Here is a 23457-nt window from a genome sequence, read left to right on the forward strand (position 1 = left end):
CAAATTCAGGGCTCTGGCGAGTGGGAATGATTTCTCTCATCAGCCGGTGTTGCATGGGAACAAATTGCAGCATGTCCTGAAAGCTTCTCCTGGCGGAGACCTGGAAGTATTAATGCCGTGGGGAAAGTGCTTATCTGCAGAGATGTCACCGTCCCTCTGTCCTGCAGAATGCGCCCAGCAGTGACACGGAGGAGGACGGCAGGAGTGGCCAGGGAAAGGGGCACCCATCCATCAAGGAGAGGCTCAGGAGCCTGGCATGCAAGTGCTCCTCATAAATACTTGAGGAGTTAGCATGAGGAAGAGGAAAGAACTCTTCAAAGTACAAAGCTATGAAAAAAACTTTTACTAATTTTTGGAAACAGGCTTTTAGGTGTCACTAGTAAAGGGTGTTTCTGTTCTTTTCCAGTAAGAAATAAAAAAGCAGTCCAGCTTTGAGATGTCATTTGATCAGTTTAAGAAATGGATTAATCAATGTGGCTGCCTCCGAAGAAAAAAGTTTGATGATTCAGGATGTATCTATGTTCCAAAAGAAATACATTCTGGTACAGTTATTTAGAATGAGAAAGTAGAGTCTGGAATTTGGCCATCTGAATGTGAATGGGTTAAACTATGCTCCATCAAACTATCTGGTAAAAACATGATGTAACTCCTAAAAGTAATTTAGTCCACCCAAGTGTCAAAATTGCCATTGGATGAGTCAGGGCTAAATTTATCACCTCCAAATGCCTACCTTTCAATGCACAGCCGGTTTACTTCTCAGCCTTTCAAATGTATAGGCTGCTTGTTTGTAGGCAGCTGCTGCAGTACAGTCTTAAGATTCATGTTTCAGAATCCACCTCTTAGTTCCTGTGTCCATAATGTTAATTGCAATATAGTTGTACCGTGCTTGATAAGGCACTTTGTGGTAGACAAATAGCAACAGTCTATGAGCATCAAGCAGCAGAAAAGAGTCCTGAAATGGCATTGCAGCAGCTCAAAGAGCCACAGGGCCAGACCAAAATGTTTTTGCAGAGTCTGTGCGCTTGTCATGCATTTTCTTCCTGTGAAAGAAGCACTAGGGAGCCTTCCAGCTCCGCCATTCCCTTCCTGTCCTGACCAAGGAGGCCCCCAACTCCATTCATGAGGAGGAACATGTGCATGTGGGATTCTCTCCTTTCTGTTACATAAATCTTCATTTCTATTAGCTACCAATCCTCCTAATTCCAACTTTGCTTCTCTTTGCCAAAATGTTCTGGCTTCTGTCTAAGTCTTTCAGAGAAAATAACATCTGCAGCATTCTTGTTTCTGGAACTCAAAGCCATCAAATTACCTTTTCCTCCCACAGCAGTGTTGTAGAAAGAGCATCACTCCTCCGTCAAGCAGAAAGGTTCAGGACCTCGCACATTCGCTTTTCTGCAAGGAAGAAATCTGTGGCTCTGGGTAAATATCAGTGTGACAACTTTTGTTATTTTTTTTTCTATTTTTAATAATAGACACCAATTCTGGAATACAAATGGGTAAAACTTGTTCAGATGCCATGGCCCCAAACCACTGACCAATGTCCTATAACAGATCAAAAACTGGCTTTATTTCAAAACCAAGCAGTCAAAGACAAACAGCAAACTATCCTGCTGATAAAACAGCATCCAAAGTTCAAAAGAAAGAGTCTGAAAAAAGAATTAAAACAACAACAACAGGAAAAAATGAATTTCTTCCAATCTTTAAATGTTCTTTTGCAGGAGGAAGGAGGAAGAACTCGGACTTTGACTGTACGTAGTGCCGCCCTCTCTACACATGTACCAGAAATGCAGTATAAAGATTAAGGCAGGTATGGAGTGTATTTAACAACATAATTGCTAAGTGAAGTGTTACATGAAAGAAGTGTCCATAAGGTGCTGTCACCAGAATAAATGTAGTCTTTCAGCCTCCTTTCACATATTTAGCAATATATTTTCCTTAAAGTTGTAAAATGATCCTTCATCATGCTAGAACTTTCCTATGTCAGAAACAAAAGGCATTTCTGACTAAGTGGTCATTTTTAAATAGGTAGGCCAACTCTTTCTGCGATCACAGGTATCAGCCTTATGCCCACGCCTGGTCCCATATTTGTCAGCTTTTTGGTCAAACCATTGCTAAGTCAGTAATCAGCATTTTTAAAAGGAAAGATGTTCTCTTCTTTCTGGTCTCCTAAATGGCAGCGGTTCTGTCTTGATGTCAGCACTAAGAAGGCATTTGGGAGTATGCCAGCAAAAGCATACATTCGAGGACACAAAAATGCTTGTTTGTTAAGAGTCAGCTTCAAAATAGAAGACTAACTGGCCACTAGGTCTGTGTGTCTACTTTTAGCTCTGGAGACAGCAATTATCCTTAATATCAATCTGCTAAATCATAACAAAGTTTAGGTCTTAATAGCTGATTTTATTTTAAACCAAATACAACATTAATCTATACAAATATAGATAGGTGAACCTTAAGCAAGCACATGAAGATCAATGCGAGGATTAAGGGATGCTATTTATAGCTCATGGAAGCATTGCTCATGTGTTCACATATGGCTCTGCCAAGCAGCAAACTTTCAGTGCATTATAATGCCAGCTACAAAGTGCCATCCCAGTACAAAACAACTCGTGTCATTCAATTTTCATTGAACAAAGCTGATAAATTCCTTACAGAGCACACTTTCTCTTTTTACATTTTTTAAGGCAAAAGAAGTCAACCAATATTAGTCTAAGTGAAGGTTGAATTGAAAAGATTCATATTTGGACTTTTGTTCATTTGTTGAGGGAACAGCTTAGACCATACATAACTGCAACCCTCTGACGTCTTTAAATCCAAACTATTTTACTTCTGAATTTCTTGTCAGTTGGGACTATAAGACCTCACATACTGTAAAAGATGCTGCATTGTGAATCAGAGGTGGTGTGCTGCGCCCGAGGCAATGTAACGCAGTTCATAGGGAATGCAGGGAGGGTCAGGAGGCCGCACACTAATGATCTCTGAGGATTTGGGGGGATTCTGCAGCAGCAGTCATACTACCAAGGGAGCACGCAAAGAGGGCTTAGTGCTTAGTGTCCATTTCACTTTCAAAATTGAATATCAGCACCCCAGAAATAGAGCTGCTTTTTGTATTGCAGCATATCTATTTGCTAATTAATAGTGTAAGATGGATTGAGACATGTCAATGCAATTAACAGGCATTACAGTAAAAAGGGAGCATTTCGTTGTATTGTTTGGCTTAAACAGTAGATGGCAAGAGTATGGCTTCTCAGTAAGAATCTTGCTAATCATGTGAAAATCAAAGTGCTAACTAAATGCCCTGTTAGAAATGGAGGAAACATGTGCCAGCCTGAGATGCTACTGTGCTGTAATGGACTGCGCACATTTAGCAGGGATGAAAGAGTAAATGACTTCACAAAATGTTTATCGTTTAGTCATAAAGAGGCGGTGGTAATAACTGATAAAAGAAAACCTCCACGATGATTTCTGCAGCTATGCAACAAAATAGCATTTAATTAAGGGGAAAATGTTTCAAAATTTTGCTGTAGAACCTGCCAAGGTAGAATTCAAAATGATCTGTAAAATAGGAGCATGGTGAGTATAAGAACACCTCTTAGCCTTAATTCATTTGTTTTGTAAACCATTTTTTTTTAAATAAACAGCTCTGTAGAATGAAAAATTGAAGAGTTACTTCTACAATTGGTAGAGCTGAGTGAATCAAAATTTCCTTGTAAAATTTGTGCTGGTTGTACACATCCTCTTTGAGTTAGGATGTTTCTGCTAATAAATTTCTGAAAATATTATGAGAAATATATTCGCAGAGAAGTTTATTATAACAGTGTACTATATGCAATAATTGCAATATGTTAATAGAAAATAATGTAGAAGTTATGAGTATTATCACTAAAAGTCCACAAAGTATATCAGTATAATTGGGAGCACATACATAACAACCTATATACCACTAGTCAGCACAGCTGAGAATGTGCAATAAAGCGCTCACATGCAGGAATCGCTGTAGAAATGATAGGGCAGAGAAGTATTAATTGTAAGTTGTGCTCATACTTCAGTTAGTTTTAGATCACAGTAGACTTTATTAGAGAGGAACAAATATCTTATTATGTCTTTTTATCAACATTATGTAGGCACTCTAAAGAAGACACACAAGAAAAAAAAACGAATCCCTGCCTTTCAGTGTTCCCCAAACCTAAGACCTTGAGTTTATGTTCTGTGTTTGCATGAATCTCAAAGGAATTCAGCAGTGCTCCACATGCTGCAAGGTTAATTACCTGCAGGTCCCACATCAAAACAGCACAGGTTAATGCTAGCTAGAGGTAAGAAAATAATAATAAGCACAATAAAAAGCTCAAGGAGAAACCTTTATTGTTATTATTTAAAAATGTTGTTACAAATTTACACATTTTTATAACTATTATGCTACTAATAGTTGAGTTATGGGAATGGTTGTACATCACAGCAAAGTCATGGATCAGATGTAGGAGATTTCAAGTATCTGTCTGAGCATGGAAGGGAAAAGATATATCCAAAAGGCCACAAATGGCCCCAAACAGGAAGCTCAATCAGAAACAAATCTGTGAATTATTCTTTTCCCTCCTGAAGCAGAGGCAGGATGCTAACTACTTATGAGAATAATAATTAATCACTGTGCGCCAGCTCAAAAACTAAGATTGCAACAACCAGTCACTTAGAACATGCACAAAGCTAAGTTCGTGTTGGGAAAATAAGGAAGGGGAGCATCATTAAAATAAATTCAGGAACAAACGATTGAAAACAATATGCTTTGTAACGCAAACCCTTTGATGGCCCTCAGAGAACTCCCGCTCTGTTACTAACAGGAAGGATAGAGCCTCTGGGAAGACATTCCCAGGCTCCTGGGACATCCCAGGCATCACAACTATCTCGCAAATCCTTTGAGTTTGATTGCTAAATTCTCTGGCATTTTTTCAATGCTATGTGAGCCCTTTTCCTCCTCTGTTTCCCTATGGACAGGTAAAGGAACCTCGATGATCAGAAAATTCTTCTTTGATGAATTTTCTTAACAGAAAGGCCCAGGTCGGCATCAGCGAGCTCAGGTCGCTGCGTGGACCTTGGAAGCGCATTTCCCAAACGCATGGACACTCCCTGACCTTCTGTTCTGCTGGCTGGCGACCAGCACAACCTTCACAGCTACAGAACATAATACTGTTGAACTTTTGTCTGCAGGCCTTGATTTGTAGCCATTCTGTTACCTGAGATCAAACACAAAAGTTCTTCTGGGCCAATTCACACTGCTGATGTTACATGAATACTTTTCTCTATATTTCTAGATAAAAACTGAGCATGCTAAGAAAGCAAACAACAGGAGAGTATTTTAGTGACATTCATGGGACAGCCCTTTTAGGAAATGCATTGTGTGTTATTTCTGACTGAGACTCCTGCAAAATCCCCTTACATCACCTTAAAAAATGGCTGAGCTCCATCTGCTAATTACGCCAACGAAAAGTTAGCTGACGCTTTCAAGAAGGAAGCTAGCACAAAAATTACAAGGTGAAACAAAAAGCTGAGATTTATTGTCTACATGCAGAAAAGCCCACTTATAAAGGAAATCTGTTATGTAACATTTCTGTACCTCTCTCAAACTGTTTGAATTAGTGCCTTTAGCTTTTAACTGTATATGGGCATCCAGTCTCATTTCTTCTTTTATCTGTTCTTTCCATTTTTTTTCCCCTTTTATGTGTAGGTGGGTAGGTGGAGTTAGAACACCTGTATATTTTTATGATTTATTTTCTATTATTTTATTTTCTAATTTTTTTGCTCATTTTATTTCTCAGCTTGCTTTATCAAACTGTTTGCTAGCTCTTTCCCATTCTTTCCCTCTCTAGGATTCCTTCTCCACATCCTGTCCCAGCCTCTCTCCTCTCTGCCCGTTGCTCCTGCCCCTTGCCCTAACCCTTCTCCATCCTTGTTAGTGTCCTTGCGTGGTACCGGTGCTGTTGCATCTTGCAGGACACAAGCGGGACCATCACACCTGCTGGTCCTGGCTGACAGATCAGCCTGTGAGTGACAGCAGAAAGGTGAGAAGAGAGACATCTGCACAGAACTTCTCACTGATGCCCAGACCACCATGGCTGAAAAAATAACTCCAGAAATTCTCCAGTTTTCTTATGTATATCAACAGCGTAACCAGTTCACTCATGGAGTTTTCCACCTCCCATGTCAACTGATTCCTTTTTCTTTCTAAAAAAAACGCTTTATCCCCCAAAAGGATAAGCAATAGTTCCCAGCTACAGCCTTCAGGTTCCCCAGGATGGGTCTCAGGCAACATGTGGTGAATCCCAGCTTTCTGCTCTCCTGGTTCCTGCACTGATAAGGGGGTCTGGGCTTCTCCCACCTTCCAGCCTTGAGACAAGGAAAGCACTAAGGAGAGAGCTTATTCCTAACTGGGCATTAACAGTAAATAAGGCAATAACTAAATATAGTTTCCACTTGCTGTCCTATGGTTTGTGTACTGTCTCCTTGTGTCCTTTCCCACGATGCCCTACCCCTATGAAATTGCTTCCATCTTCCTTAAGGGTCTGTGAAACGTGTTCTGCAAAGCTTGGAGTTTCCTTGGTCTCAGTTTTGTCCTAATTATAAACCCAAACGCAGAGTGGTGACATATTCTATTCCTCTTTTAGCCACATGCTTCCATTAATGCTGACAAGTCAGGAGCTATGATGAATAGCTTTCAGCTCCGTGATTTAGATTGCTGCTGTATTTACAAGGACACGCCAGTAGATGGCAAAAGCATCCACCTTATTTTTCAGTTGACAGGGCTTGGTTGATGTTACTGTGAGGAGGATTTTGCAGTTCCAAGGAAATTTAATTCAGAACTTGCCAATGTTAGTTCTTGTATCATATGTATCTTAAATACAATCTATTTGTATTTCAGTGAGCTCTCAACTTTGGGGACAATTCAAGAGTCTTTCCAGCTGAACGCAATAATGCAGAGGAGTGTAAAGACACTTAATTAAATGGAAGTGTTATGATGCATTTGGCATATTCCCAAGTGTCACCTCTCCTGTCACAGAACCGCTGCAGTGAGGAACCCAGCACAGCCTGTCCACCAGCAAATCCTCATAGTGGGGAGGCCTTTTCTGTATTTCTCCCTTGTCACACAATCACACTTGCTTTACAAAAGCCACAAAGGAAGCATTCTGTAAAAGTTTTTAGTTTGACAGAATGGCCAATGTGTTTGATCACCTTACGCTGGTCCAGAAGCGTTTGGTTTGATGTGTAGTGCTTTGGGCCCCCCAAAATATGCTCTCCACTACATTCACTAGTGTTAGGTTTTTGGTTCTATTTCTCCCCATAAGTTTGAAATACAAGATATGCAGATGCCCCGTAAGTGAATTTCTCACATAGAAGCTGTAATTAAACATCGGAGGCCCCTGGTCCGTGTGCCGGCCGTTCCGCACGGCCCGCGCGGGGACGGCTCCGGCCCCGAAGCGCGGCGGCCACGAGCTGCGGGGGCCGCCGCAGCCTTTGCGGGTTTTGGTGAAGCCGGGCGGTTTGTCACGTTCCTGTTTGTGGCGAGACAGCGCCGCGGCGCTCGGCCGTGCCTGCCACGACACCGCCTCAGCGCGGGGCCGCGGCGCTTCGCCCGCAGCGGGGAGGGGCCCCGGGGCGGCAGCCCCGCGGCGGGCGGGAGCAGCGGCCCAGGGCGGCGGCAGCGGCAGCGGCAGCCCCGCGGCCGCCCCCGCGCCCCCCCGCCCCTCCCTCCGCCTCAGCGCAGCCCGGCGGCCAGGGCGGCGCGCGGGGCGCATGCGCGGCTGGGGGCGGTGAGCGGCCGAGGCCCCGGCGCGCGGGTGCTACCGGCCCCGGAGCGGCGATGGCGGCGGCCGCTGCCGGCGCGGGGGCGCCCGCCGAGGCCCCTGCTGTTGCCGCCGCCGCCGAGGCCGGCGCGGGCGCGGTGCTGCAGCGGGAGCCGCTGTACAACTGGCAGGCGACCAAGGGCTCGCTGCGGGAGCGCTTCGCCTTCCTCTTCTCCAACGAGCTCCTCAGCGACGTGCACTTCGTGGTGGGCAAGGGCAGCCCCCGCGGCGTTGGCGGCGGCGCTGGCGGCGGGGGGGGCCCCGGGCCGGGCCAGCAGCGCATCCCCGCCCACCGCTTCGTGCTGGCGGCCGGCAGCGCCGTTTTCGACGCGATGTTCAACGGCGGCATGGCCACCACGTCGGCCGAGATCGAGCTGCCCGACGTGGAGCCCGCCGCCTTCCTGGCGCTGCTCAGGTCAGGCCGCGCCGGGCCGGGGGCGGCGGGAGGGAAGCGGCGGCGGTGGGGAGGGAGACGCTCTCCGTCCTTCCGCCTCGCCCGGCGCTGCCTCCGTCCTGCGCCCGCCGCCACCTCGGGGCCGCCGGCGAGATCGGGGCGTCCACGGCGCCTCGGCCCGGTCCGAGCGGCCTTCCCCCTGCGTGGGGTTGTGGAGCAGAATGGAGGGAGAAGAGAGCCGTGGGCTGGGGAGGCTGTTCTGTCTTCATTGTTAATAACGTCGGGAGTTGGGGCTCGCTCGTCTCCCCTGCGGGTGCCGCAGCTCTGCACCCTCCCGCCATGGCCAGAAGGAGCCGAGGCGGCTGCGCGATGCTTTCCATTTCGTGTGACATTTACTTTGAAACCGTGTCAGTCCTGGCGATGGCTCCTCGGGCGGCAGGGACGCCTTGGGTGGCCTCACCACAGCAACAGCCGCTGCCGTGGCGCTCGTTTCGGGTGTCCACCTTGCGGGTGGAGGGGGAGCGTGTAGCAGGAGGCAGGGATGGAGCGGTTTTACACATAACCCCCCAGGTGAGAGCGATCATCAGTACAGCAGTGAAGAAAAGAGTAACTAGATGAATTACCAATTTGCAACACGGGCAGAACAGGATGTGCAGCTTCTTATTGACAGAAAGCTCATTAATTTACCCATCCTTTACCTTTATTCAGTGTATTGGTAAACAGAGTTTATGGTGTCTGTAGAAATGATTGCTGTCGGTTTTCGTGCGTCAGGCTGATTGCTGAGGGATGATAATATGACTAAACACTTACTTAACCTTTAAATGCTTTTTTTTTCTTTCTGTGTTTTTTTTAAGGCAGCTGTGTTGATGATTACCAGATGCATTGTGTTTACTATCTGAATTCTCAGCAAATTGTTGTGAAAATATAGGATGAAGAGTTTCTGTTAGCAGAGTGGGAAATACTAGGAGGTGTCTTTCAAGCACTTCAAGCATCTTTTCTAAGATTTAAAAAGTAAATGCAAGTGTGTGTGTGTGCTTATACACACACACACGTGTGTATATATATAATATATGTATTATATGTATATATTCACTGTGGTACAGTGAAAAGCAGCTGTAATTTGATAAATTAGCTTGGACCAAAATGTAAATAAAGAAGTGGTCAAGCTTTAAATAACAGTTAGAAGGGTAACACTTGAAGACTGTAAAAGTGAATGAAGAGATGTTGTTACAGTCAAACAAAAGCTGTCTTGTGTTTGCAGAGCTGCTGGTACGTAATGGCCTGGGGACTGACGTAAATAAACTTATCATACTTGTGTCTTGTCTAAATATCACAAGACTTAAAGTTCCTCAGATCTGATACCTTCTTTAGCTTGAAATACATGGCAGCTTTTAGAACATGCTTCTCTGTCGCATGTATATTTTGAGCTTATGTTGGAATAAATACTAATTGCAAAACAGAAACACACCTGAGGAAAACTTCTTTAATACAGTCCAGTATACACATTTTTTTTAAAGCATACTGACTGTAAGGCCATTTGTTTTTTCTCAAGGTTGACCTGGAGAGACACAAGAACTGTATCCTGCGCTGCTATCCCCTTGTATCTGTCATTAATACATTAGGCAGGTAGTATTGGTAGCCTTTTATAGGACCCTCCTGTTGATCTCTGCACAATCCAACTTGAGCTGCTTTGGTTGGGAGTTAGGTGAGGTGGGATCTTTGCCCATACACAGCAGAAAAGCATTGCTTCAAAGGAAGAATCCTAATGATATAAAAAAACTTTAGAGGAAATTTACTAGCTATTTAATGTTCAAACAATCACTTCTGTTTTCTACTCATGCGTTGTGTTAGGTCCTGTTTGTAGTTGATATGGCCAGTATGGCCATGTAAAGTAGATAATGCCAGAGGGGTTTTTTATGAAAATTTTCATATTTTTCTTAAACTAGTCATCTTTATCTGTCCAGTGAGACTGATATTTTCTTGTCTTAGGATGTAAACTTTCCTCAGTGTTAGTCTTTAGTTACCAAAGAGATTGTTGCTTGAGAATTACATTTATGAGGAGGAGAAAAAAAAGCAGTTAGAAACCACACAATTAAAACAGCTAACATGAAGTTAATATGACTTGTGACATCTGTTTTTCAATTTGTCCTTGGATATGTTCATCTACAGTTTTAAAATGGCTACAATTCGTACTTTTTTTTTTTTTTTCCCCAGAGAGGGACTTCTAAAATACCAGACTTTTAGAGCTGAGGTATTTAAAAATAATGAGAAGCTTTAACTGATGGTACCACTGCAATTTGAGTAATAAGTTGTTGGGGTTGTTTTTTTTCCCCCTCCAAAGACAGTTGTTGTAAGTCCTGATGATCTACACTTTGGCTAAAATTTTAGCTATGAAAATGGAAGAGAGGGGGATTTTTAGGACTTACTGGGGAAGGGGAGAAAATGTTCTTAGAAAATAACTGGCTGAGCTCAGAGGCCTAAAATTGACTGTGGTGTGTGTTTTGGCTTGCGATCGGGTCAGTGTTCCTCTTGCCTGAAGAGTTCTCAAACGGGAGCCAAGGGAGTTTTTCTGAAGCAGCTGACGGCTTCGGTAGTTTGGCAGATAAAATCCTTAAGAACTGAAAATTAAGTCAAAGCCACAAATTTTGTCTACCTTTTTTTTTTCCTGATTCATAATTAATCAACTCTTTTTTTTTTCCCCTCCATATTTCTAACTGCATATTTCTCTGCTTCTAACTTGAAGCTCAAATCTGGAAAATCGAAGTAGTGTCCTAGTAACTATCTGTGTTCTAGAGTTTTGGCTTGTCTTATAGTAAGTTTTTTTTTTCCCCCATTCATTCTGATTTTAAAATGCAATTTACAGTAATTTAATTTGTACTTTTATCATAGTATAAAGGGAAGTGGCAACATGGGATGAAATTAACTTTCCAAATGTCTTAGCAGAGGACTTTGACAGGCGGTAAAAGAGGGGTGATCATGACTAAACTGGGAAAGATCTTTGAGTTATTTTTATACTAGTGAAAAAGATGTGCTTACTTGAGAGCAAAGAAAAGCAGCATAAAATTTGAAATCCTTAATTAAAATCAACAGCTGACTGGAAAGCTGTTATCCCTCACTGTGTTCCCCTACTGCAACGCCCCAGGTGAAAATAAAATTGTTCAGTGTCCAAAGAGCAGATTATTTTCTGTGAGATGGGAAACTCTTGAGAAGGGAAGGGAGACCGATAATTGAGAAAGAGAAGCAGTCTTGAACCCCACTGATCTTAGCAGTCTGCTAATCAAGAACTACTTAAAATTTATTCTTTTTTGCCTTAGCAAAGAAGAATAAATGGCCTTTGAAATCAAAGGAAGAGAGAATGGAGGGATCTGCAAAAAAGGGATATAAAATGAAGATTAAAGGAGCGATGAAAGCAGAGAAAAGGATTGGGGAAATAGATTATTAAATGCACGTGTGCAAGGTGGATGGAGGAGGACGAGTGGCATAAACAGAGGAATGCGAGTTCATACCTGCCCCGGGTGGGAGAGGCAGCGCAGCCCGGAGAGCTGCTGGCGCAGGAGCAGAGACGACGCACCCAGAGCTGCTCTTCGTGAATTGAGAAATGACTCATGATCCTCAATCAATAATTTAAAGAAAATGCTGTAGGATTACATGAAATTTTAGAATAATGTATTACTTTGTTGCCATTTACATTTTTTTCAGTTACATCAACTTTGCAAATTGACACTTAGCATTTGCAAAAGGCTGTTTTGGTTCTGGCAAATGCCCGAAGAGTATTGGCACTGTACAAAATTTGAAATATTACACATAACAGAATGGTTGTGTAACTTCCTAATGTGCCTTGTCCTACTATGAGCTTTCTCAGTTTAAAAGTCTGCGCCCGTGTTACATATTTTATTACTCTGAGTTGTCATGGCCTCTAGTGATCGATGCCCAGAAACATACTACACCATGCGATCAGCTTGCTGGACTTGAGATGCTGGGCAGCTCTTGCTTAAAACTTTAACCACTTGAGTCCTGTGAGTTTGTCACTGGCACATACGCTTTCATTGGGGAAGTGTCACACAGTGGGAAAGGGACTGGAGACAGAGCTTCAGGAATGTTATCTATGGGATTGAGAAGCACCTTGTAACTCCCAGACGTCGCATGAATGAAAACCTTGCTTGCCTGTATACTCTTGCCACGTTTGGTTTCCTCCCCTTTCCACATATAACTGGCTTTTGAGGAAAAAGCCTGCAAGATTCCTGAGAAAGGAAGGATCAGGAAAATAAAGACTACCAAAATTAATACCTTGTAGCTGCATTGCAGCTTTTATTTTAAAGGTATAGAAAGTGATTCACAGACCAGATGAGCTCCTCGAGTGGATCAGTTCATTGGTTTTAAGTTGTATGCTCTTTACAAATAAAATTGAAATGATGTTCTAGAAACAAGATCAAAATATTTTTAGGGTTAAGTAAAACTGAGGGTGTATGGTTAGTTATACTGCTCTTTTTCAGATTGTTAAGTTTATTTCTTATGTTATTCGGATTTCAAGGTCATATAAACTTTTACAAGATTAGGGCATTTTGAGATAGATTTTATTTTTAAAAATAAAATCTAAATGCACTATTTTAGTGCTTTAGTGAACAATTTGTCTACTCAGTGTTCAAAACTGCATATTGAAAATTTAGATGCTTAAAAGTAAACTTATCAGTTATTGGCGATTAGCCTGTTATTATGATCAGTGATAAATAAATTGTAGCTTTCATAAATTAGCTTGAAATGATTTAATTGAAACTTGTTAATTAACACTTTGGCATGGTATTAAAGTCTTTTCTAAAACTTATTTGATATAAACTCTGTTTAAAGAGTTAATCTAAAGCGTCACATTTTCCAAGTTATCATTTTCCAAGATATGCAAGAATGAATTTGAGCATTGTGACAGTAAATGTTTGCCTCTTGGTAAGCAACACCAAGTTTAACATTGAAGACACTATGTTTAGTTGCGCATTAGCGCGAATGAGCTGTTAGCAATGGCTGAGTATTTTTTACTTTTGGAAAGTATTTTTTTTATTTTTTGGAAAGTAAAAAAATATTAATAATGAAGTAAAATTGCCAAAACTTTAAATGCAGGTTTCTATTACTTAGTTCTCCCCTTGTGTGAACAGGCTCATTAATTTCACAAGCTTCCTCTGCTGAGTGCAAAGTATTTATCATTATAGCTTCTAAACCTGTCTTCCATCTCTACCTTCTTGATTTTATTTTTTAGTTAACTTCTTGAAGGCTAATGAAATATCGATAAGATTGTTATCTCAATGTCATAAAAAAGAGCAGTTAGTTTTAAAAAGTCTTCTTTTCTAAACAGAGCTTCTGACTAGACAGCATTTATTTTGAAGTGACAGCTGCTCAGGGAAGATTTTTCTTGGTTTTGGTGAGGATTTCTATCTCCTGGCTCACTGCTAGCACTCGAACCTCAAGCAGTCGTTCAGTCCCAAGCGGTGGAGTCAAGCCAGAGTGTTTGCTGTGGCAGTCTGCAGCAGGAACAGGAGCCTCAAGGTCATCTGCTAGCGTTACTCACTTTTTCTGTCTTCTGTACCCTAGGGAATGGTGACTTTGACATCAGGTGTTATCACAGTAGAAGTCCTTGACGCTGTTCTCCTTCTCCCTGGGAAACCAGTGTGCACTTTCAGTAAATTAAAATCAGTAATAAAGCCATGGGGGGTTATAAATACATATGTAGAAATGCAACTCTTCCCGGTGCATCAGAAGAGACTGTGTTCGTATGTTAGGTAATTCTACAGCTCAGCTGTTGTTTACGATGTAGTAGCTATGTATAACTGTACAGCCAGATCAGTCTTAGGGAGTAACATGTTTAAAACAAATGTAGGCTACTAGGCTAATATAATACTTTTTCTTCAACTGTTTTATTAGTCTTTAATTTATAAAAATGTCAGGTGGTCAGCTGTTGCATAATTATAATGCAATTTTTTGACTTGTATTTTCAAATCAAAGAGACTTACATTGTACTTAACTGCCCATCAGAATACATTTTCATTGTCTATATTTGTGTGTTGTTTTTCAGATTTCTTTACTCAGATGAAGTTCAAATTGGTCCTGAAACTGTTATGACCACCCTTTATACTGCTAAGAAGTATGCAGTTCCAGCCCTGGAAGCACATTGCGTGGATTTTCTAACTAAGCACCTCAGAGCAGATAATGCTTTTATGTTACTTACTCAGGTAGGTTCATTCAAGCTTAGTTCTGATTTCCTCGGAAAAGCAATATTTGGAGAAAAATGGCCAAATAATACTTCACAGTGCGTCTAGCCATGACATAGTCTAGTTTATACATAAAAATTGCCATTACTGTATGCTAGCAGTTTTATAGACTTATTCTGACTTCTTATTTGGTAATGTTAATGTGAAAGGAAAGCTTTTTTATTATTATTAATTATTTATTTCAATTAAAATGCAATGTACCAGGACATTTCAAACAGGGCCACTTTGCTCTCCAGTGTATTTATACAAATATTGTAACTTTTGTGATAATACTGTATTTCAGTTCACTGTAGTAGATTTGATTTGTACTTATTTCACTTATCATATTGCAAGAATAAAAAACTTTAGCATGAGGCAAAACTTGTGTGCAGTGAGTTCTCTGAAATCTTCAAAGTAGTACACAATTAAAGTATCCTTTAAGGGATAAACACAAGGTATACTTAGACAAATCAGCCTATTATAAATTAAATTATTCTAGAGTAAAAATATTTGCTTGTTAAGTTTGGTGGTTTGACAACTTGATGCTTGCAATACCAGAGTAACCAAACTGGTATTTCTTTATTTTCCTAGGCTCGTTTGTTTGATGAACCTCAGCTTGCTAGTCTTTGTCTTGACACAATAGACAAAAGTACAATGGATGCAATAAGTGCAGAAGGCTTTACTGATATTGACATTGGTAAGTTACTCTCTGTGTCCGGAGTATTACAGTTCTGAAAGGAACCATACTTTTGTTGCTGCATGGTCCTTCTCTATTCAGTTTTGCACAGAATAGATACAAATTATAGAATCTATTCAAAAAAAAAAAAAAAAAACCCAAAAAACTACTGATTTCATTCACTTTCTTCTTCAAGTGTCAGCAGTTGTAAATTTGGTTACTTTCATTTTTTTCAAACTCCACTCATATATATGTCTGAAATCTTATTCCAGTTCAGTTAAGATGTGTCAGAATTTCAGACTAAGGGTGGTATTCCAGCTGCTTAAAGAAACTAAGCAGTCATTGTTAGCTCCTGTGTTCAGTGGGTTTATGGTACTGTGTGTGACTGCTCATCTCCACCTTTGGTAAGTCCCAATCTGTTGGGACTTCCGTGATATTTTTTATGACACCAGATGTACCTTGCTCCAATTTGGGGCATGTAATAACTCCTGAAGAAGGCAGAATACTGAGATTGTGAAAACACTGTTTTTCAGACTTGTATGAGAGGAAAAGTAGAGCAGACTAAAACTTAAATATTCACTACAGATTTCTTACCTATCTGTTGTTCTTAAAATGACAGAATGAGTAAGTAATACAGGAAAAATTGCTTTTATAACACATGTGAAAATCATACCTCATATCCTGCGTTCTATCTTCAAGCTTTAGGTTATAAATAAAAGCCTTTCACAAATAAGTTCTATCAATTATTGCTAAATTAGCTTTCACCTAGACTTGCAAGGAGGGCTTATTTCTTGTGGTTCTTCGCAGTACTATTTATTGGAATTGGTGTTCACCAAGTAGTTTCTTATACTTTACCAGTATCAAAGTTGGATGCAGTCCTGTGCCACGTGCTTTAGGTGACCCTGCGTATGCAGTGGGGTTGGACTGGATGATCTCTAGAGGTCCCTTCCAACCCTAAGCATTCTATGATTCTATTAAAGTTGTACATATGAACTGTATTTCTTAGGGAGTGGACTGTGTTCTGTTTATATAAAAGAATGAAGAAGTTCTAATAGAATTTTCTTTTTTTTTTCTTTTTTCTTTGTGACCACCACTTCCAATGTCTGCAGGTGATCTAGACTGGCAGGTGGATGTGCTGATGAGAATAAGACAGTGTTGTCACGAATAGCTTTTTTTTTTTTCATAGTGTATAGTCATTAGTCTATTTATAGAAATTCATAGTTCTATTTATAGCAATTCTGCTTTCGATCTTTCCTAGCTATGGAAGTTCTTTAGTTCTTTTATGGTCACTATAGAGATTATATGCAGTCTTAGTCCTATATAATTTTAGGAGTCAGGATCATAATATACCATCTTTATGACAGAAAGAGGGGTAGGGATTTTTAGTTAGGAGTGTACGTCTACCACTCAAATTTACTTTATACACAAGACAAATTGTCTTTTATGCCTCGTTATAAATGTCCTTAATGTTTATTTGTTTAGCTATTAAGCTCACTTGAAATGTATAGAACTGTTATTAGTCTGAATGAAAATTGATTCAAATCTTAACTTCTTCTTTAGACACATTATGTGCAGTTCTGGAACGAGACACCCTTAGCATTCGGGAAAGTAGACTCTTTGGAGCTGTTGTTCGTTGGGCAGAAGCAGAATGCCAAAGACAACAACTGCCTGTGACATTTGGTAACAAACAAAAAGTGCTTGGAAGAGCCCTTTCCTTAATCCGTTTTCCACTAATGACTATTGAAGAGTTTGCAGCAGGTGAGTGTTTGGGTTCTTTGTCTTACTGTTGGACTGTATCTCTGCACTATGTGTTTCATCCTCAAGTGTTTAGATGCTTACTACTCTATTAAGATGTGATGCACTCTTAATCAAAGTAAATCATCCTGCAGAAGATGTTATGGCCTTTGGAAAACTTTGCCATTTTTAAAAGTCAACAGTCAAATCGTCAGTCTGTCATTTGCAAATATGTGTGGTTAAATACAACAGGTTGGAGTAACTCTTAGAATCGCCATAGAAGTGTTTTCTTTTCACAGGTCCTGCTCAGTCTGGAATCTTGTCAGATCGGGAAGTAGTAAATCTCTTTCTTCATTTTACTGTCAACCCTAAACCCAAGGTGGATTATATTGACCGACCAAGATGTTGTCTTAGAGGAAAAGAATGCAGCATTAACAGGTTCCAGCAAGTGGAGAGTCGCTGGGGCTACAGTGGAACAAGTGATCGGATTAGGTATGGCTTTTGAAACTTTGGAGGAGAGGCAGAGAACTGTGGAAAGAAAGGGAACATATTACTCAACAGTTGCTTCTTTGGCATAAAGATACAGTAATAAATATGAGGGTTCTGTTTGGGCAGGTTCGGCTGTTTCTTTTTTCCTTCTTTTTTTTCTTTTTTTTGGGGGTGGAACTTAGGCTGTTCCACATAGTAAATATGAAGTCGCAAAGAACAAAGTTTTAGAAGGCTGAATGCATCCCAGAGTACGGGATTCTGGTGATTGGATATTTGATGCGTATCCCATTTTAAAATACCAAGTCTTGATCTTTTTTTATTTTGGAGAAATTCAAAAGAATATGGTTTACTTTTGTTTAGCGATCCTGAATACTTCAGAATATCTTTGTGTGTTAACAAAGCTTTTATCTGCAAAATTGATACCTTAAGTATATCACCATCAAAATCTAATAGAAAACATTACTGAAAATATATTAATGTAATGTCATTTTTAAGCTTGCTCTCCTACTCTTCAGAAGGAATCTGTTCTACTTGACATGGAATAAGGTAACATGATAGTTGTTTAAATTTCTTTCTTGTTTTGTGTCTTGTTAGGTTCACAGTTAATAGAAGAATTTCCATAGTGGGGTTTGGGCTATATGGATCTATTCACGGACCCACAGATTATCAAGTTAATATTCAGGTACAGTATATTCTGTTGAAATAGCATATGTGAAACTATGCTTGTTACAGACAAGTACTTGCAAAACATCTAGTGTATATTTGAAAGGGTAGGAGAAATATGTCAGGCAAAGAATTTTATCTGTGTTTTGATCCCAGCTGTGATCATAGGCAGGTGCCTAGGAAAAAGTAAGAACAATATGGTATTTTTCTTTCCCCGTCTGGCCTCCAACTATTTTCAGTGTGGGGAATTTCCTGAGAATGGTTTGTTTTCTCTTTTTAGTAGCTCCCAGTGAATCTATCTTTAGAATGCTTGTCCAGCCTAACCTTGAACTCCTGTAAACTTACAGCAAAGAATTTTACAAGTTTCTGGTCTGTTCACTGGACACTAATTCTGTCCTTTATTGAAATTTCTGGTAATTTAGGCAGTTACAAATCAGGAAAGAGATCTTGGATTTGTCAGCAACAGTTCTCTGAAAGCAGTGACAACATGCAACATGTAGTGACCAAGAAAAATACTGAAAACAAGATAGAAGGCGGTGCCATGTTGCTGTATGAAAAGTAGGTGTGCTCACATGTTGAGTGCTGTGTTCAGGCCTGGTCTGTAGCATCCCCAGAAGAGCAGTTGTGCATGTTGGGGAAATGAACAGTATCGTCTGGCCTCTGATCCTGTTCATCAGAAGCACCTTCTGCTGCCACACTCTGAGCACGTTGGACCTAGCAGAGCAGTAGTCTGACCCAGCAGGTTGTACGTTGTGTTCCTTGCTTGCCTAGGACATGTATTGGGCTTAGGGACTTGTCATTGTCCAGACCTACAGCTGTTTGGAAGGATGGACATCTTGTTTGCCGCTCCTTCAGGCTTAAGCGGGAGCTGTTTTTATAGCTATTTAAATTTTAGGGTTACTGAGAACATAGCTGCTTTTCAGCAAGCTTCTGTTTTTTGTTTGTTTGTTTTGTTTTGTTGTTGTTGTTTGTTTTTCTCTTTGATGTTTAGTGTAACTTGAAGTTTAGCAACTAGATTTGGTTGCTTATGTAGGAATGTTGACTCTTCAACATATTATGGTCACTGTCACATAGTGTTTCCATTATGAAATTTCAAATCTGATCCTGCTCATCTCCTGGTACCAAATCGAGAGTTGCATTTCCTTCTGCTGGGTGATTGGTAAGCAAGCTCACGAAATGGTCAGTGATAGCATCTAAAAATGTCCTCCCTGCTTCGTGTCCTGGTATGACATGGTATGACACTTGGCCAACCTGGGAGAGTAACTTACATCATCACTAAATTTCTATTTCCTGTCATGATTGGCTTCTAGTTAGTTAAGTGGGCAGTAATACTGATCCTGCACCATATCAAGTATGGACTGCGAGGCTATATGAGTTGTGTTGTTTATTGCAATTAGTTTTGACTGGATTCTGAGCTTTCTAACAGGTACTAGTACTCTGGGACCAGCGTTCTGCTGTCCTGGTATTTTTGTAACCAGTTTTGCAGCACTCTATAGGTGTTCGGGAAGTTTTGTGGAAAAAGAAAATCCATAGCTTCACTCAGCCCATTTTATTCCATAGATTTCTAGCAGCTGTTGAGACGCTTGGTTCATTTCTAGGCATCTTTTTGAAACGGCACTTTATTTGTCTTCTGTTTCCAATTAGGTTATTTCCATTCTTTGACCATCCTGTACTTAGGGATAAGAATTTTTGTGTCCATTCCTCATGAAAGAATGTTATGTCTTCTCTCTTATGATGTTCCAGAGAGAATGTATCTGGGATGAGGTTTCAAAGGATTTTGTTGCTTTTTCCACATTCCTCAGTTTGAAAAATCACTTGAAAATTCCTTGATTTGAAATTGCATTAGTTTGTTTTTTAAAACCACATCTGTGCAAGCAGCACAGTGCACTAGGAATAGATCTTTAGAACAAAACAGTTGGTACTGAAAACCCAGCAGCCACACTATGCACGTTCTGGGATTTTTACTTTGTACTAACTCTTGTTTGATCCTCTAAGCTAAATTCCTGGGAGCAGATGAAACGCATTTGGTGTGATCCCTCAGTGTACTTTCCAGATTTATTCCCTCTGAAAGAATTTAGTTTTTTCAGGGCAAAATGAAGCATATTAAGTGAAAGTTATACATGAATGAGATTCACTTGGAGAGAAAAAAAAAAAAACACTTCTGATCTAACCTGAAAGGCTAGTGCACCTCTATGGTTTGGGTGAAGGCCACATGTCTATACAGTTTCCCTTTATTCTGGAAGCATTCCCAGTTCCTGATGAATCTGATAGCTTGTCACACAATCTTTTCAGACAGGTATTTAAATTTTGCCTTCTACCTCTGGACATACATGAAGTGCTGGGAGAGCTATAGTAAGAGTTAAACACTTTTATTCTTGTCTTAAAATAGTTTAAATTTAAAACATGCATAATTGTATGATAGTGGGATTGTTTGTCATTGGAACACTGAAGTACAAGTTTCTTTTTATTTCTGAGAATGTATCACATTATTTGTGAGAACTTGTTTGTTTAAATTAGCCAGAGCCAAGGAGGAGGCAGGGCCTACACCCTAGCTCTGCAGTTCTCATGTGGGCTGTGCAGATGACAGCAGCAATTAGCGAATCTAGGTACAGGATCGTATGTAGTCTATGAAGGTCAAAAACAGAAAGTCTAACAACTATCTATCCCTCCTGGGCAAAGACTGTAGCCTGCCTGGAGTGCAGTGCTTGTGGGCTGAGTTCAGGCTGTACAAAAACCTGCAAGCTGTGCTTCAGCCCACTGCTGCCCACTGAATCCTAATGGGAATACTGGGAAATGATACCTGCCCTCCAGTTCTGAGGTTGCACTATCTTTCCTGTAAAACTGGGTGGAGTAGGCAAGGGCCCATGTGTAATATTCTAATATGCATGTGACAGGAATCTTTTCCAAGCTTGTAAACCCCAAAACACCATTTTTATATTTTTATGCAGATAATCGATTATGAGAAGAATCAGACTCTAGGACAAAATGATACTGGATTTAGTTGTGACGGAACTGCCAATACATTCAGAGTTATGTTCAAAGAACCTATAGAGATTCTACCAACTGTTTGCTACACAGCTTGTGCTACACTGAAAGTAAGAACAGTATGGAAGAAACTGTTGTTCTGAGCCAAGGTTTTGTCTAATCTGTATTTGTTTTCTGATGGAGGAGTGTCTTGAATTTAAGTTCAGTGCTGAAGAAGGCTGCAGTTAAATTCTGTGGTAATGTGTAAAACTGTGATAACGCTGTTCTGTGCCACAGCAGAGAATTCGTAACTGAAGTGAAAGAGAGGTGGGGATGTTACTTTATCTTCAGTTTTTCTCCTTTGTTTTCCCAGTGCCTTACTCAGAAAGGGAATGGATCCTAATGAGAGTCATCATTTCTGTGTGGGCAAAAGCACAACCTAAGATATTTAATCTGGCAGCTATTTGTATTAAAATTCAAGGTGTGCATGGGTTGTTTTTTCTTCTCTTTCTTAAAGATTGCTTTTATCAAGGATATTCCGGCAAAGAACTATATCCAAAAAAATCAAAAGCTTTATCATTTTTTGTGGAATTCTTGAAATACAGAAAGGAGTGATTTACTTTATTAATGCTTCCTCCTAAAGTTAAAAATAAATTTATTCATACAAATCAATTCATTCAATTAAAAATCAGTATTCTTTTAATTTTAATTTCCTATACAGAAATCGAAGTTGAGTATGATGGAAAAATTACTGCACGTTTAAAAGAAGCAGCTGAGGCAGAGAACTAAATAAGGGTTTGGACAATCAGTATAACAAGGAAAAATACTATAAAACATTTGATCATTATCAGCAAGGCAAAATCAAGTGATTTAAGTCTACTTTCAGTAGCTTTTTTTTTATGTAGACTTTGCTACGTAAGTAGCTTTTGCTGCTTTTCTATGTGGTTTTGTACATAAGTGCTGTGGATACAGTATATATATTATAATAATCTAAGTCAATAGACTTCCACACTTCATGAGTTTTGGTGCGTGCTTCTCATTCAGTGACTAATCTCTTCTGATATTTCTAGGGTCCTGATTCTCACTATGGAACAAAAGGTTTGAAGAAAGTGATACATGAATCTCCTACTGCTAGCAAAACATGCTTTGTCTTTTACAGTTCACCAGGTAACAATAATGGTACATCAATAGAAGACGGACAAATACCAGAAATAATATTTTATACATAAAACCACATGATCACCTTGGATGTATCAGTGTATCAGTGGACTCTAGCTCACTATTAATGGCAGTCGCAAAATTCTGTGAAATTACATGAATATTTAAAACCAAAATTAACTTGTTTGAGTGATACCAGAAAAGCTCTTTTCTCTGCATGATTACTGGAAGAATGGGATTAACTTAGCTTTTCCTCTTAACAAAGCCTCAGGTGAAATAACTATGCTGTATGTTGAAAAGATTGTTTTAAAAAGTACCCTGTGATTAATGGCTTTGTGTTTTTGCCCCTTAGTCTCTGACACAATGGAATTCACCCTTTAAACTGGAAAACATTATTCATTATGAATTTCTAGTGTACACTTTCCCCTGCCTGTCTTAAAAAGACAGTAAATCTGCTGCTGTATTTCCAGCTTACATTTCTCTTCAAAATGACTGTGGAATGACCCTATGAACCTGCATTATTCTTTTTTTTTTTTTTTTTTTTTTTTTTTTTTTTTTTGGTAAAGTTTATTAGCAAAACTGGATCGATAGAGTCATTTTGACTCTTTTGAATGAGGTATGGATAATTAATGGATTTAGCACTTCAGACAACATCAGCAACTGGTGAAGAAATACTAAGTCAAAATCTGCAATATTGATGTATCTAGAATAATTCAGAAGGACTGTTTTGGAACACAGAGCTGGTTACAGAGATAGCCACTGTATGTACATATGTCCCTGTAAGAAAATGTATAAATGAAATGTGAAAATGAGAATACAAAACTTGTAATGATGTTATTTTATGAATGGATACTCTAATACTAAATACTTAATCCTTAGTGCATTTTTTTTGTATACAGCTAGTTTAACAGAGTGTGTACAGTAATTAGATGTTTTAAGGTACATATCTATACTATTTAGCGTCCTGCAGTATTTGCTGTGGTTTCACAGGTAAAATAGTGCAAATCCTTCCTGTACAGACTCCTGTGCCCTCTTATGAACTATGTAACAATTTGGGAACACGTGAGAAAATGTTTATCTCCCCTAGAACCTATTGGAGTCTCTCTACTCTGATAGTTAGGGTACTCCTACAGAGTTTAGTGTACACAGTACAGTGTGTACATTCACCCTGATAATGCTTTTATGGTTGCAGTAAAGTAGTTTACTTTTTAAACCATGGAACTGTGTATCAACTCCCTTCACCTGCCCTTAGTGCCTGTGAAAAGGCAGCTGGTGCTAGAAAAACTGCTCGACTTAGGAGGAGGCTCCTCCTGGAGA

At 40.0% G+C, this 23457-nt stretch overlaps 1 protein-coding gene across 1 annotated transcript; it reads left to right on the forward strand.

Moving 5' to 3' along the window:
- The first annotated feature begins 7827 nt into the window (after window positions 1-7827).
- BTBD1 (BTB domain containing 1) lies at window positions 7828-22609 on the forward strand. The gene is made up of 8 exons (XM_088539897.1): window positions 7828-8244; window positions 14282-14438; window positions 15048-15153; window positions 16693-16890; window positions 17166-17358; window positions 17950-18037; window positions 20967-21113; window positions 22053-22609. The coding sequence occupies exons 1-8, from the start codon at window positions 7847-7849 to the stop codon at window positions 22209-22211; spliced, it is 1446 nt and encodes a 481-aa protein (XP_088396023.1). The 5' UTR covers window positions 7828-7846; the 3' UTR covers window positions 22212-22609.
- The last annotated feature ends 848 nt before the right edge of the window (window positions 22610-23457 follow it).

This window comes from Tinamus guttatus, unplaced genomic scaffold (assembly GCF_059628265.1).
Source record: "Tinamus guttatus ecotype Peru unplaced genomic scaffold, ASM5962826v1 Tinamus_guttatus_pri_ptg000004l, whole genome shotgun sequence".
NCBI lineage: Eukaryota > Metazoa > Chordata > Aves > Tinamiformes > Tinamidae > Tinamus > Tinamus guttatus.

What these genes read in the sequence shown, in the direction of transcription:
- BTBD1 (XM_088539897.1), top strand. Translation starts at nt 7,847, where the DNA reads ATGGCGGCGGCCGCTGCCGGCGCGGGGGCGCCCGCCGAGGCCCCTGCT. An exon ending in GGAACAAGTGATCGGATTAG is followed by an intron (nt 17,359 to 17,949) that starts GTATGGCTTTTG and finishes GTGTCTTGTTAG; the next exon opens with GTTCACAGTTAATAGAAGAA. An exon ending in ATTATCAAGTTAATATTCAG is followed by an intron (nt 18,038 to 20,966) that starts GTACAGTATATT and finishes ATTTTTATGCAG; the next exon opens with ATAATCGATTATGAGAAGAA.